Source organism: Tauraco erythrolophus, chromosome 1 (genome assembly GCF_009769465.1).
Source record: "Tauraco erythrolophus isolate bTauEry1 chromosome 1, bTauEry1.pri, whole genome shotgun sequence".
Taxonomy (NCBI): Eukaryota; Metazoa; Chordata; class Aves; order Musophagiformes; family Musophagidae; genus Tauraco; species Tauraco erythrolophus.
In genome coordinates, this window is record NC_141465.1 from 102,593,402 (window position 1) to 102,607,922 (window position 14,521).

The 14,521-nt window shown below is 44.0% G+C and overlaps 1 protein-coding gene across 1 annotated transcript in view; it reads right to left on the minus strand.

Moving 5' to 3' along the window:
• The window catches only part of EPSTI1 (epithelial stromal interaction 1), a 50,247-nt gene extending 37,845 nt beyond the window's left edge, over positions 1-12,402 (minus strand). The window contains exons 1-2 of the mRNA XM_086611853.1: positions 12,109-12,402; positions 1,631-1,689 (exon numbers count right to left, since the gene is read on the minus strand). Coding sequence (XP_086467979.1) covers positions 1,631-1,689; positions 12,109-12,305 — 256 coding nt within the window. The 5' untranslated portion in view covers positions 12,306-12,402. The remainder of the gene's footprint in view (positions 1-1,630; positions 1,690-12,108) is intronic.
• Between the last annotated feature and the right edge of the window lie 2,119 nt (positions 12,403-14,521).

Below are 14,521 nucleotides of genomic sequence, written 5' to 3' on the forward strand. Positions count from 1 at the left end.
AAGGCAGATGTTACAACTAAGATGTTATTGCTGCATGGAGAGAAATGCTTGTGGTGCCACGCTCCTCAGCAGGGAAATGAAGAATAAGTGATTTTCCCTCCCAACCACATGCTCCCTAAGTAAAAATAGGAGGAATGAATGATTCAGCTTCAAATTGAGACACTTCAAGATAGGTGCCCACATGCGAGATGGGCGGCAAGCTCCAGGTGTAGTCAGTGGAAGTCTAGTCAATACAGCCAGTGGAGGCAGCCATGTGGATGGCTGGTGGATTAAACTGCTCTCTCGAATCAACTGACAGAGGAAAAAAAACCCAAATTCTTTCAAGATCAAGGTGCACAAAACCTATGGAAAGAGAAGCTGCATTTTAGAGTAGTACCTCTGTTGCTTTAAGAGGTCAGTTCGCTCTTACTAAAATCAACACAAACCATATTGTCTAATGGCAGGCTATGGCTATCATACACCAACACCAGCTCTCCTCTAACGAGATAAAGCCAGTTCCTGGGAAAGTCTCTTGGGCCTCTGCCCAAGACGGGCACCAGCTTGTTGTTTCACCTTCAAAACAAGCACTTAGGTAGAAACTAGATTTGGTGAGGCCTTATTTCTGCCAGTATCCAAGGCAGAAATACTTGGCATGCTTCAGACCTTGCATGGTGATGGCACAAAGAGAAAGCAGATCTTTATTAGAGCAGCAGCACCTTTGTTGTTAGCATCAGTCAGCTCTAAGATTATCTCCTTTTATTCCTCCTTCCAGAATATTATTGGCTTGGTTCAGGAGAAGCCTGTTTTCATTCTTGCAACCAAAGGTAACCCAATCCTACATCAATCTACTGGTTGAGAATAAGTATTTCTATTGCACTGTTTCCTTGAGGGCTCAAATCATCAGGAGTGTTGACCGACACTCCTTCAGCTTTCATATCTGGCACAAATAAACATCAAGGAGTGCAGGACTGCAGTGCTTGGTCATCGCTGCAAACAGAATTTATTTCATGGCTCTTTTGTTGTAACCTTTGGCAATGAAAGCTTTTTAACACATGCCTAATATTTCTGTTACAAGTTCAGGGTGTTCCCACTTAGTACTTTCACCAGCAAGACTTGAAGTCAAGCAAAAGTGAAGCTATTTTCCATCTAAAATGATCTTTCTCATCTTCATTAAAAGATTCACCTACAATCCGTAAACAGAGATTCAAGAACCAACAGTGATTCTAGTTGCTTTAGTCTCCACATGAGAGCACTTTCAAAAATATTTCTTACTTATATTTTTCTTCTTCCTCCCCCTAACCCAGAGAGCATTCAGAGTTGGGTTCTCCAATCTGAATTCAATCCTGTAGAAGCAGATGGAGCTGATTGCAGCTGAGTCTTGTAGAAGCCAGCTAGAACAGCTTCGGCACTGAAATGACCAAAAACCTTTCCCGAACAAGACATATTCCACCTGAAGCTTAGTCAGATGAGAAGTTAATCTTAAGAAAAGCCTACACGACAATGGAGAATGCTCATAGCACTGACTTTACTGTCACAGCTGCACATAGAACAGCATTGTAAAAATGAGGATAAAAGTTGCCAGGGTAATAAAGTGCACTAACCCCTAACTAATTCAAGTACAAATATTACCGTATTAGACAACTCGACTTACTTTGCTGCAACTGGCTTCTTCTGGTTTCATTTGGAGTTATCAAGACGTACGGGCCAACACTAAAATGAAAGAAAACACTCTCATTTTTCATGCCTACAGAAACACAGGACTGGAAGGGGTTTCCTTCATCAGCAAGGTCAGTTTTCTGCTGTTATAGCTAACAACATCTCAAAACTGGTGTTTATTTTGATTCAGCTCTTCAGGAAGTTTTCGTAAATACTCTAGAAATACTGGCTGTTTGGAATTGGCTGCGAATACCAAGGACAAAATTTTCAGACGCTTTTAGCATAACCTTCACTTTTCTTACTGAAGTCTCACTCTAGACTGCTGACATCAAATCTCAGCCATTTCAGATCAAATCACTTCCTCGAATCAAACAGTTCCACATGGTAGACAACTACTTCCACAGCTTGCTCATGCACAGAGGAAGACCATTGTCTATTGGGAAAAGCAATGGGGCTGGCAGTCCCACCCCATACCTTGAGGGCACGGACCACCTTGCAGATTTAGGCAGTCTGTCCAAAAGTTGTCCAAGGAGCGTGCGAAATCATAACTGTGATGGACCCAGGTGACCTGCCCTCAGCCCAAGCCCGTTTCCTTGTCAGCCTTGCCTTTGTCAAGCACCAGGAATTCCTCGGGCATATTTATCTTGCTGTCATGCCTAAGGTCCAACTCACTGAATCAGGACAAAGGTCCTGTTTTGCTAGACTTAATTCAAAATGCAGACGCTGTCTGAAAGAGCCATCAATCTAATGTGACAGCAAAGAAGCGGGACATGGTTTAGAGTGTATTACAGACACGAGGTGATCAAGAGAGTGATGAAAACATGTCAGTTCCACTTGGAGAAAACAAAGTGTTTTATCTACACGGTGTATTGTGTGGGTATACGTTTACATTGCTCCTGCTCAGCAGAAGCTAAGCCACAGGGGTGCAGGTTTAACCAGAAATACACTAAGGAGCAGTTGGCTCCGCGTATCAGAGTGAGCTCACAACGCTCTGCAGCATTCGGCGTGGTTTTATCTGCACGCAGGGGCACAAATATTTCATCTGACTTCATGGCGCGGAAGGCCCAAGGAGAAGAGCAGAAAACAAAGAATAATGAGGGGCGAAGGCTGAGCCTCTTAAAAGAAGAAAGGGTCACAGGGGGTGGCTAGAGGACAAGCTAAGAAGCGGAGAGAGCACAGCTGGCTGTGGAACAGTAATGAGAGAATGAGGCCTGAGACTAAGGCTAAAAAGGGGAATGAAAATCATGCAAAGAGATCAAAGTGCAAAAAGCTGCCTGCTGCTGTATCGCTGTAATTCAGGGTTTGGGAAGGAAAGTATTTATATCCAATTACCTCTTTCTCTTTGAAGACTTATTCTAGGAGGATGTGGATTAATTTATGAGATTAAACTAGTAAAGATAGAGCTGCGAGCTTTAATGGTGCCATTTAATATGATCCTTCCCTTCCTGCCAGCGTAGTCTGGTGCCCATGAGACTGTTCTTCACCTCTCCACCGAATTTCAGACCCTCAAAGGCAGGAGCTAAGAGAGCAGCAATGCCCCTCCAGCATTCGCAGCACAACTGCAAGTTACTTAAAAGAAGTTTTGATAAGAGATCTCGCTTATGGCATAACATTCCCCATCGGTGATGTTTTTTCAGACATTTCTTTATTTGACTGAGTAGTAGCACTTACAATTTATCCCAAATTGCCTTTGACAGTCTGCTATACAGTTTATCGGTTTCAAAAAATTTGTTTAGTTTTTCTCAGCTGTTTCAGGTATTAAGATCAGACACAAAAATTATCATGTACCTTTTACGCTCCCCTCCCTTTGTCAGTGAAAAAAAAAAAAAGCTGGAATTATGAGTGGCAAGGCTACATATTTTTCCCCCCCAAAAAACATCAGTGCATCTCAGACATCCCACTGCTTCACAGCACTAGAGGGCAGAAGAGTTTTTATATCATCACATGTACTTTGATGACTTCAAACAGTGATGGGTTGGTTGGTGTTTTAAAATTAGGGATCAAATTAGAAGGAAAGCATGGACCTCTCTGTGTCTGCACGTGTATGAGAAATCCCGATGTCAAATCTAGCCCTTGTACCACAAATCATAGAATCATAGAATGGTTAGGGCTGGAAGGGACCTTCAAAGGTCATCTAGTCCAACCCCCCTGCAAGGAACAGGGATATCTCCAACTGGATCAGGTTGCTCAGGGCCTCGTCCAACCTGGCCTTGAACATCTCCAGGGATGGAGCATCCACCACCTCTCTGGGCAACCTGTTCCAGCGTTCTACAACTCTCAATCATTTCCTTTATCTGCTTCTGCTTTTTGGCTGGAAGGCTCAGAGTTCAGGAGGTCTCTGAGGGTGGGGGTTACTCTTCTGATATCCAACCACGGCCATTGTCCAGGACCTCAGGATGGTACATGAAATACAGCAAAGATCAATCGGTTTATGAAAGAGGTAGAAGTGACATTACACTCACCACTAGGAAAGCTCTGTTCTTACCAAAGAGCAGTGTAAGAGTCATTGTGGTTAAAAGAGTGCTTGCTTAAAGGTCAATTTAGTTTCCATATTATTGAAATAAAGGCAAAGTTAAAATAAAACGAGGATGTCAAGTTTCCAGTGAGGAAGAGAAAGGCAGAACAGGGTACCAGCCTTTGGTCTTGTACCTAGTGCTTATACTTTTTTTTAGTCCAAGTTAAGAAAAAAAAAAAAGAAAAGAAAGAGCATTAGTGAGTTTATCGAATTTTATAGTGTTCACCTTGGTCTCTGGAAAGACTGATACGTAAAAGCGTAGCTTTGGGTACTGGGATCAGGGAAAAGGAAGAGTGAGCACATGGTAAATTTCTTGTGAGGTGAGTGAAAGTTAGGGTATGAACTGGTCCTTGCTTCTCAAGCCTACAGCAGGAGAGAGGACAGATGAGCTGTTGCCTGAGAGACACCATCTGCCCTACCAGTTCTAATGCTAAAATTAAATCCACACCTAGCATCCCTCATTTTCTTGAGTTTTTTTTTTTTTTTAAGGAAAGCAAGTTAATGCAAAAACCCACCACCAGCTTTCACCTTGTGTTTTAGCCAGTTTGCAGGATATTGCATGTCGTTTCTTTGTTGGGACAAAACCTCTGATCCAGTAAAGCCTGTAAAACCCGCTACAGCCTGTCAATTTAATATTCCAGTCAATTCTGAATTCTCACAGTAGACGTAAGCCTGGAGTAAATTATCCTACTTACTGGGGTAGCAATTAAGGAAGTGCAAAGATTTGACGCTATCAGTGATGTGCAGACTTTTTGTACTTTATACCAATATACAAAGTACCACAAAACCCACAACCAGAAAAGATGATGAAGAATTTAACTTTTCAGGCTCCCTAATAATGATTCTTATTGTTATATGACTTAAGCCTATCTTTGAGGTAGGGTTGTTTTATAAATAAAATACAGAAGTCACCAGGGGAGGGGGGGAAAGCATCTTACCCAGGTTATAGATCTTCAAAAAAGAGAAACAAATCATCTTCTTCCTTTATAGATCATATTAATTTTGATGAGACTTTTTTTGGTTTATTTACTCTGCAGAAAATGGGAATGTATTGACTAATTACATAGACTGACCACATTAACAAGAGTAAGAAAATTATAACTCAATAAGAGAATGTGTCTGTATTGAAATAAAAACAAAAAACCTCATATGATTTTTCAAACAGATAGGCATCAAATACCACAGCAGTAGGAAGATAAACACCTATATAACTATATATAAATAGATAGATAAACATTTAAATCAGGAGATACATGCAATACAGTCATAGAAAATCTGCAAAGATAGTTTAAAGTTTGAGTGATCAGCAACACAGAGAACACCATATCTGCAATCTTAAATTCTGAATCCTGTATGTAACTGTACTCATCTAACTAGGACCACTCAAGGACACTTTTTCAATGCTTTCAGGGCACAGACCACAGAAACCTTTGTTCTACTTTCTTTCAGGTTTGTATAAAATAGTTTCTTTCTAAAACTGGAAAAAAAATCCACATTGAAATAGCTGTTCACCAATGATGTTTTTTGCAAAGCTGTGCCCTTCAGTTTTTCCTCGAGCCCGCTCCAGCCATCTACCACTGGGAAGCCTTCCAAATGAAGTGTGAAATAGTTTAAAGAGTTACAAAAGTAATGGCTGTTACAAACTATTTCCAGTTCCACTGTGTTTTATACTGTGGGTGCATCGGTACATGAATGCCACAATGCTGAAAGCTAAATATTTCGCACTGCTGGGCAACGTGCTCTCTGTAGGAGACAGAAACCACAGAGAGAACCACTTGGAGAGCTAAACCTTGGGAAAAAGACCTGGGCAGGTTTAGTCTGGAGGCAGGACTCAAGGCAAGATATAGGTGAAATACTGCATTAAATATTATGTTAAGACTGAATTTAAAAGAGATCAAACTGCTGAAGACAACTGTCGAATCTCCTTCAAAGATACTCCAAGCTGAACTTTGCGTTCAATTATCAGGAATCGTTTTAAGAGCAGTCAAGTCCACGCCACCACAAAGTACTATTTTCACCAAGGCTCCCATGCCTAACGGAGCAGCCATATGCTGCTAAGCACCATGGAAGCTGCCAATTCAGAGGGCTATGAGATGCCAAATCCCAGCGAGCAGACAACAACTGTCTGTAGGTATCCCTATCTCGCAATGCACACACGGCCAGATGCTAACGATAACTGACAGCCACAGTTCCAGACCTCAGTTGAGCAATATGCTCTGTGCCTCGGTGCTGCCATAAGCTGAGCTCTGGGAGGGTGCACAAACCTTGCGTGTGGGCTTGGGGCTCTGGCTTCCCATCTTTACCAGTGACAGCATCTTACCAGCTTGCAGCTCAGAAACAGAAATGAATTACCAGGGCTTAACATTACACACCGATTCATCCTAGCTGCATGTCCACTCTTATCATGAGATGCGGAAAATAAACTGCATTAGCAGAAAATGTTTATCATCCAAAGTCTGCATTCGTGGATTTTGTCCTGTGTTTGCCACAGTCTGGGAGTGCACTTAATTGCCACAGTTCAGGTGATGTCTGGAAGTTTAATAAGCCAGGGAAACTCACTTCTGTATCTGGTCCCTCTGGTTAGCTAAAGCTTTCATTAAAAAGGCCAACATTTTTGCCGTAGTGAGGCCTCAGGATAAAATAGTTAAATCCTGCAGAAGTGAACTCGCACAGGCAAAGTGCGAGAATGAAAACAGTGGCAGAAAGAGGCACAGGAGAAAGTATGAGTCAGAAAAAAGCAGTAAAGCAACAGTCCTGCAGCTCTGCTGTTGGCACCCAAAGCTCCAGTGCCCACAAGCTTGTAGAGAGATTCCTAAAGTTAAAATTTGGTCCAAAGACTAAAACTGAAACTCAGAACTGAATTTCCCAGAGTTAAGATAGGGCTCAGATTCAGCAGCTTGGTTTGGGCTCAGCATGTCCAATGGAAAGAACGGCAGGTGCTTCAGTCAGCACCTCATTTGGTACAATAAACACGTCGGTACTGGGAGATGATCTCAACCACCCTCTAAAGCTGCAAGGAAATTGTCACAGCAATGGATCAAATCAGAGAGCCAAGGCATAGCTCTCAGCCCCAACTCGGCTTGCAGCACAGCTTTGTCTCTTCCCTAAAAACGCTAACGTGCCGTTAGTCAGCCTACGCTTATGAGCAGGTTACACCAACAGGAGAGGTGTAACACCACGACCCGGCCAGGGAGCAGGGGCAGCACCCCTCTCCCCTCTCCTTGCTCCTGGGCAAAGGCACACCTTTCCAGTTCCTTTGTCCCAACTTAAATAGGGCAATTTGCAGAGGCACCGATTGGCTCAAACCCCAAGGGGGATGGGAGTCCGATCTGGTGGGCAGCTTCTGCCACCAGAACCTCCTCCCCCACATCAAACCATGACAAGTTTCACAGACTAACTCAGTGTTTTTAAAAAGAAATTTGAGATCAGGAAAGAAAATAAAATTTTCAAAAGAACTGCTAAGTATACTCTATCAGCAAAAGATTGAGAGGTCTTACAACACTATAGATATACTTTTTTTTTTAATTCAGGATGAAGATTGGAAAAGGAAGGAAAGAAAGCCCTGATGGATTTGGCTCCAGCAGTCAGAATACAATTTAGTGAGTGAAGCATTCTAGTAATTCTGCTCTCCTTTCAACACAAAATGATGAGAGACTGTTACCAGCTGTGCAACAATATATCTTCACATTTTATTATTTTGAATTTGATTTTTTTTTAATGGATTTTACCAAAACCAATATTACTCTTACCAGCTTTAAAGGTGCCAAGGAAGACCACTGACTGGGGGCAGCATTTTCTTTTTCAGGCACTAGTTATAGTTCAGCCTCTAATTTCCCCACTTTCCTCCACCTTTTCTTCTCTACAGACTTTTGTTTCTGAATAGACATGAACAGGGGCAATTTGGGAATTCACTTTCTACAAGTTAATTTCATGGCACTTAGCAGACAAAGTGAAGTAACTTAAATGCAAGCTTATTATTATGAGCAGTTTCAAGCACTTGTCATCCTGGTGATTTTTTTCTCCACAGCCTGAAACCACATCCTGTATAGAACTGGAGGGAAAAGCACAAAGTTTCATTTCAATTTTGCATTTGAACAAGTATTTTTCTTAACTGAATTAGGATCATTTTATTATCACTTCTCAGCCTTGGCAGATGATAGAAGGGCTTTTCCAAAGCAAGAGAGAAATTACCCTCTAATACCAGTTGCCCATCTCATACTTTTTAATGGCCAAATTTGAATATCGACTAGCGGATGAGACTACAACATGCCACGTCCCACGCAGATTTCATGTGTCCAGCGTACATGAAAGGTCACCTGATCTCACCCTAAGATGCTGCTCAGGTGTCTTCCTACTCCCAATTGCTCTGAAGCTCAGCCTGAGACTGTGAGCTTGCACGGAAACAACACACACCCACACACGGAGGCTTCAACAGGGACTCCAACTCCTGCTTTGCTGGCAGCAAAACCGTATCCTGGCTGTTCCCAGAAAATAGCGAGCAGCACACAAGTTGGACTAGAGCCACTTCTTGGCACAGAGGTATCTGACTTGGGCCCCTCATGTTCCTTCTGCTACCCATATTCCTGAAAGCCTTTTAGGTTAACGTTACTCTGTGCATTTTTTCTTCTACTGACAGCCTATGACTTCAGCTCTCCAACCGCTCTGAAAACCTGGACTATTCTGAGAATGTCCTACTGTTTTAGTTTTAAAGAACATGTTCAAAAGGATTGATGGCTAAAAGGCTGAGTCAGCTTTATCACTGCTAAAACGATATTTTAATCTGAGATCTTTCTTGAAACGTAACTTGAGATAACAGAACAAAGATAATAGCAATGAATTAATGTCATGGTTTGATGTGGAGGGGGGGGTGGTTCTGGTGGCAGGAGAGGGATTTTGCTCCCTGCGACCTCCCCAGTTTTGGATCCAGGTTAGGCTTAGTTCTGGCCACCGGATCAGACTGCCATCCCCCTCGGGGTTGAGCCAATAGGGCGCCTCTGCGAATTGCCCTATTTAAGTCAGGACAAGGGAACCGGAAAAGGTGCTTCACCCAGGATCGACCAGAGAAGGGAGGAGGGCACTGCCCCCGCTCCCTGGCTCCCGGCCGGGCGGCTGCCTGCGTCGGGCCGGCGCCGCCCACGGAGAATGGCGGCGGCGGAGCCAGCTGGGGAACTCGGGGGCACCCCACTCCCAGGGTGCCCACTGGGCTGAGTTCACCTGGAGAGGACTGAGATCTGAGAGAAACAGCCGCATCGACAGCAGGTCAGTGAGGATGGAGCGGGAGGAGGTGTGCTGGAGCCGAGTTTCCCCTGCGGCTGATGGTGAGATAGCAGGCTGCCCCCCTGCAACCAGGACGGCCTCGGTGGAGCAGAGACCCACTCGCAGCCCGTGGGGAGAAGATGCCTGAGCCCGAGGATGGTCGTGTTGGGGGCACGGCAAGGCAGAGAGGCATCTGGAGTCTGCGTGACGACCCACACCGGAGCGAGTGGCTACAGCTCCCTAAGTACCCGAGACTGTGGTATAGCCCACACCGGAGCAATCTGTGGGGAAGGATTGTTTCTAGTGGGCTGGACTCACGTTGGAGAAATTTGTGGATTTTTCCTCGTGGGTAGGGGATCCATTGGAGCAGGGGAAAAGGGTGTAAGGACTCCTTCTCCTTTAAGAAAGAAGCAGCAGTAACAGCACGGAATGAACTGACCTGCACTCCCCCAGTCCCTGCCCCCTGTGCTGCTGGGGGGAGGAGGTAGAGCCGGGAGGAAAAGGAAGGGGGGGGGGGGGGGAAGGTGTCGGTTTTAAGATCTGGTTTTGTTTCTTTCTGTCCTCTCAAGTAATCGGTTTTTATTTCCCTTTGTCCTTCTAAGTAATCATTAATAAACTGTTTTGCTTTGAGAAAAGCGCTGCCTGTTTTGCCCAGGACCATGGTTGGTGGGTGCTCCCTCTGTTCTTGCCTCAACCCTCAGTCCTTTTGGTTTTTTTTTTTTCTCTCCTCTCTACTTTATTGGAGAAGGAGAGACTGTGTGAGTTTTAGTTGCTGGATCAGCCTAAAACCACGACAATTAAATAGTTATTTTTTGTTTTAAGAATAAAGATCTCCTCTTGTCTGCTTCAGTATTTCAGATCCCATCTACCACTTTAATCAGGATTAGTTAAGGATATCGCAGTTTAAGCAGTTTCATCTCCTTCATACTGACTGCTACCATCCCTCTCCTTGAAAGAAGAGAGCAAACTCCAGTCTTGCTCAATTCTTTTTTTATTTGTTTCCCACTCATATTACTTGGTTTGTCTTTGAACCTGTCTTTCCCTCAATCTTTCCTCTCACTAACTACATACTAATGCAGACTTCAATTTGGACACTCCAGGTTTAGGAATGAATTCTTTGTTACAGCTTTACGAAGACACAGAGCATCTTTCATATCACATAGCAAAAAATATTAAGCACACAGTCCTTGCAGTAGATGTACAACAGCTTTCTCTCTGCAAGCATCACATAAAGATGAAAAAGGGAACAAGGCTCTAAATTATTCTTCCTCAAAAGCTTGCCTAGTTTTATTGGGTGGATACCATCATCTGATTGGAATCTGTGTGAATATATTTGTTTTAGCTTTAAATTCTGTGGGGAGCTCAGGTTAACCAATTGATTAAGTATTTACCTAACCTATACCAGAGGGGTTATATCCCAGACTAAATCCAAGCAAAGATCAATGCAAAAACTCTCACTATCCCCCACTTCAAAAAAAAAAAAAAAAAAAAAAGAAAAAAGGGAAAAAAAATGCATATAGCACAAATACAGAGGCTAACTAGGGCTGCTCTCACTGTGCTGTGGATATATGCCAGGGTGAGAGCAGGCAAGACAGAGGGTTTTTCATGTTTGGAAGTGGCAGAAAATAAACATAGACTAAGTCAGGAACGGTTGCTTGCTCTCCTGAAAGTCAGTTATTAAAGCGTTGATGGATTTCAAAGCTACCCAGCTCTTAATAGTCCCTGTATTATGACTACCTAGTAGGCAACCGTTCATGGCTTATAATGGAAAGCTGCTGATCGCTGCTTGCCACCAGCAGCCTGCCACCTCTTTCACAGCGTGGCTCCACCTTCTTCAGCCAGAAAGAAGGGAAAGGAAACTGAAACAGCCTTCAGTTTCTGTCAGCTGCACTTTGAAAGGCAGGGGGGAAAAAAAGGCAAGATAGGCAAACTCAGCACGTAATAGCATTACATGCACTGTTACTAACAGCACAGAAAAAGCACGTTTGGGGAAAAAGATTGTAAACAATTCGCTTTGGTCAGCTAAGCATATATGTATTAAGCACATATGCATAAAATACACGCACACACTACTGTCCGTTTCTATTTGGCATTATATCTGCAAGCTAGAGCTTATACAAGCTATGTAAGAATTGTGACTGGAAAATCAGAGATGGACTGAGCATAGATCCCAAGAAAGCCTAAAATGAAATTGAGGGCTTAAGCTTTGGCTTGTGTCAGCGTGAAGTTGTTAGAGGCTGTTCTGTGTCCTGGACTGCATTCAGATCAGTGCTGGAATGCAGCCTATATCCATCTCTTAAGCTAAAGGAAGTATTTTTAGATTTTCCAAGATGAAATATTAGGAGATAGAAAACAGGGAGCTAGAACTAGGTTTGAAATTTCACTTTGAAAAAAGATGTCAAGGAACCAACACTCCGTACAGCAATATCAAACACACAGAACCGGCCACTGCTACCGCATGAGGTGTAAAAGCCCACGCCACCACAAAGCCTGCCAGAACAACTTGGGTCTCACTCACAGGCAGGCTTCAGGCTGACCACAGGTGGCTCTGAGAGGATGAGGACAAGCTGCTTGCACACCCAGTCCCATTTACAGGCTCTCTACAAAGTATTTCTGCCTTGGAAGGTGCACACCTCGAGTAAAGTGGAGAATAGGCACCCACTACACACAGAACCATCTCACCCTGGCTCCTTGCTACTTACTACTGCTCTTGCTGTTGTTGGTAGACTGACGCTTGGCCACTTTGCTCCCCTTCAGATGTTGTCAGCTTCTGATGGTTTTCAGCTTCCTCTGTTTTGTTGTTGCCATCCAAGGGGTAACTCTGAGAGGAAAATGAGGTACTGGAGGCAGCAGCTGTCCTGTACCTGCTGCTTTCCCTCCATCCTCTGACCCCAGACATTGCTTCAGGAGTACCTTTCCTTACCAGAAAGGAGTGTTGCAGCTAAGGCTAGGGAAATACTCAAAACTTCGAGTTCTTACAAATTGGTTTCAATTCCCTGTAAGACCCGCCCCTGGCTGGGCTCTCAGCTGTTAAACATGCAAATTCACACACTGATTTCTGAGTCATCCTCCAGCTGAAGCTCAGTTTGATCATCTCAACCACAGCATCCAAGCAGACTGGAGTCACAGGGTGACAGCAAAGCCGATCTACACTAATAAAACAGTTCAACATCACTTTGTGCAGTCTTGGAATAGACTGCTTCAGCAGAAGCACGGTGAGGTCTGGTTGAAAGCCACATTTCTGACAATTTTTTACCCCAGCACTTCAAATTTGCCTATAGCACAGGGGAATAACTCTAGGGTGTTTGCTGGTTTCTATTTTGCAGGAGTGTACAAAGAAAGATGAAAGTGAAACTAAAAACTAACCCTCAGATAAATACTAAGGCAACGATCCTGCACAACTCCAACTGCCTTTCAATTTTGCTCAATCTCAAAACTTTTTCATTTTGACTTTCCTAATTCTACTTGATAAATATATGACAAATACATGATCCTCTTAAGCAAAAATGTAGATCCCTTTAGTGGACACATCTGACCAGTGGTATTGTAGCTGTGAGATTTGGTACTGTGGCATCTGCAGAGCTGGGGAAAAACTGCGACCTTCTCAATGTTGCTAGTAAAAAAAAGATACTTGGCAGCTCCTAACTCAAGCAAAAAAGAACTAGTAATGCTACTCAAACTTTATGCATTTCCCTGAGCTAGGGAAATTCAGCTCCACACATGCAGATCCTGTCACTTTTTGTCCTCAGCTGCTCAAGCTGCACTAAAACCGCATTGCGGAAGGGATGCTTTTGTGGCCAAGTTTCCTGACTGTCCAGACTGTTTAGGTCTTACAGCATACCCTACACATGCTGGGAAAGTAGAAAGACAAAATGCCACATGGAGAGCCACAGACTGCCTGGTGTTTGTGATGCTCCTTGAGGTGCTGTAGAGGACCTCATCACCAGCAGCACACATCCCAGAGCTGCCACATCCAGCAGTAGATAACTCCTAGGGCTGCCCCATGAAGGCACCATCAATGGTCTCTCCCTCCCACAGTCCCTCCTGACATGCTTTGCAGCAGGGAAGATCTTCATTTGTACATGAATCATTCTGCACAGACTCTGGAGGGCAATGGCTGTGTGTTGCAAAGGGATGAGCTGGTGGACAGTCCCTTGCAGCCCTCCCAGAGCTGTTGCACTTCTGGGCCATGATGGGTCTAGCCTGGTCTATAAACACACAGGTTCTCAGGTGGGAGAGTCCAGTGTGGTCACTTCTTGGAGACAGATAGCAGAAACCACTCAGATGCCCTCTCCCTACCTTCTGCCAAGCCCTGATCTCTCTAATCTCAGTATCTTTCAAGATAACGATGCCGCATGCATTGAGACATATGCAGAATCCATCCCAGGTTGGCAGTAGTCTGTCTTTTTGGTTTCTTAGGGGAAGAATTGGTCTCTAGGATATTTTTTAAGAAGCTGGCTCAGTTGAGGGGAATGGATGCCAGTTGCCTTTTAGCTGCCCGGGCCATTAATCAGAGTACTTGCTCACACAGCTCCTGTCTTCGTTTGGAAACTGCCCAGGAGGCCAGAGCAGAAAATAAACAGAGACTGTAACAGCCTTCTTTGCCCTGTGTTGTTCAAAGCTGTTATGTCATGGGCAAAGGAACACATCTAGTCCGCAAGACATTGCTGGGTCATAGCTCCAAGGCAACCCTTCATAGTGACAACAGCCAACACAGGCAGGTTTCTTGTTTAAGGGTGTTCCAGGCTGGTCTGGGAGAGAGGGTCTCCTCTGCCAGATGTCTTCAGGAACTGCTGAAAGAGCAAAGGGCCTCACAGCCTTCGAGAAGTCGTGTGGGCTTTTTCTTTACCTCTTTGCATTACATTTTATGTACAAGGTGCTGGCAAGTGAAAGTAAGCATCAAGCTCAGTCCCCTATGTGGGACTGTGGGGTAAATACACAAGGGGTAGAGAGACTAGAGGCAGCACAAAACCATGTCTGAGGACTGCAAAGATTTGTGGGATAACTGCTGTGCCTACAGGCACCCTATTTGGTAAAAATCCAGCTTCAACATCTGGATTCTTCTTAACTCGTGCAGATTGATGCCTTACTAACCCAAATTTAATTACGAAAATT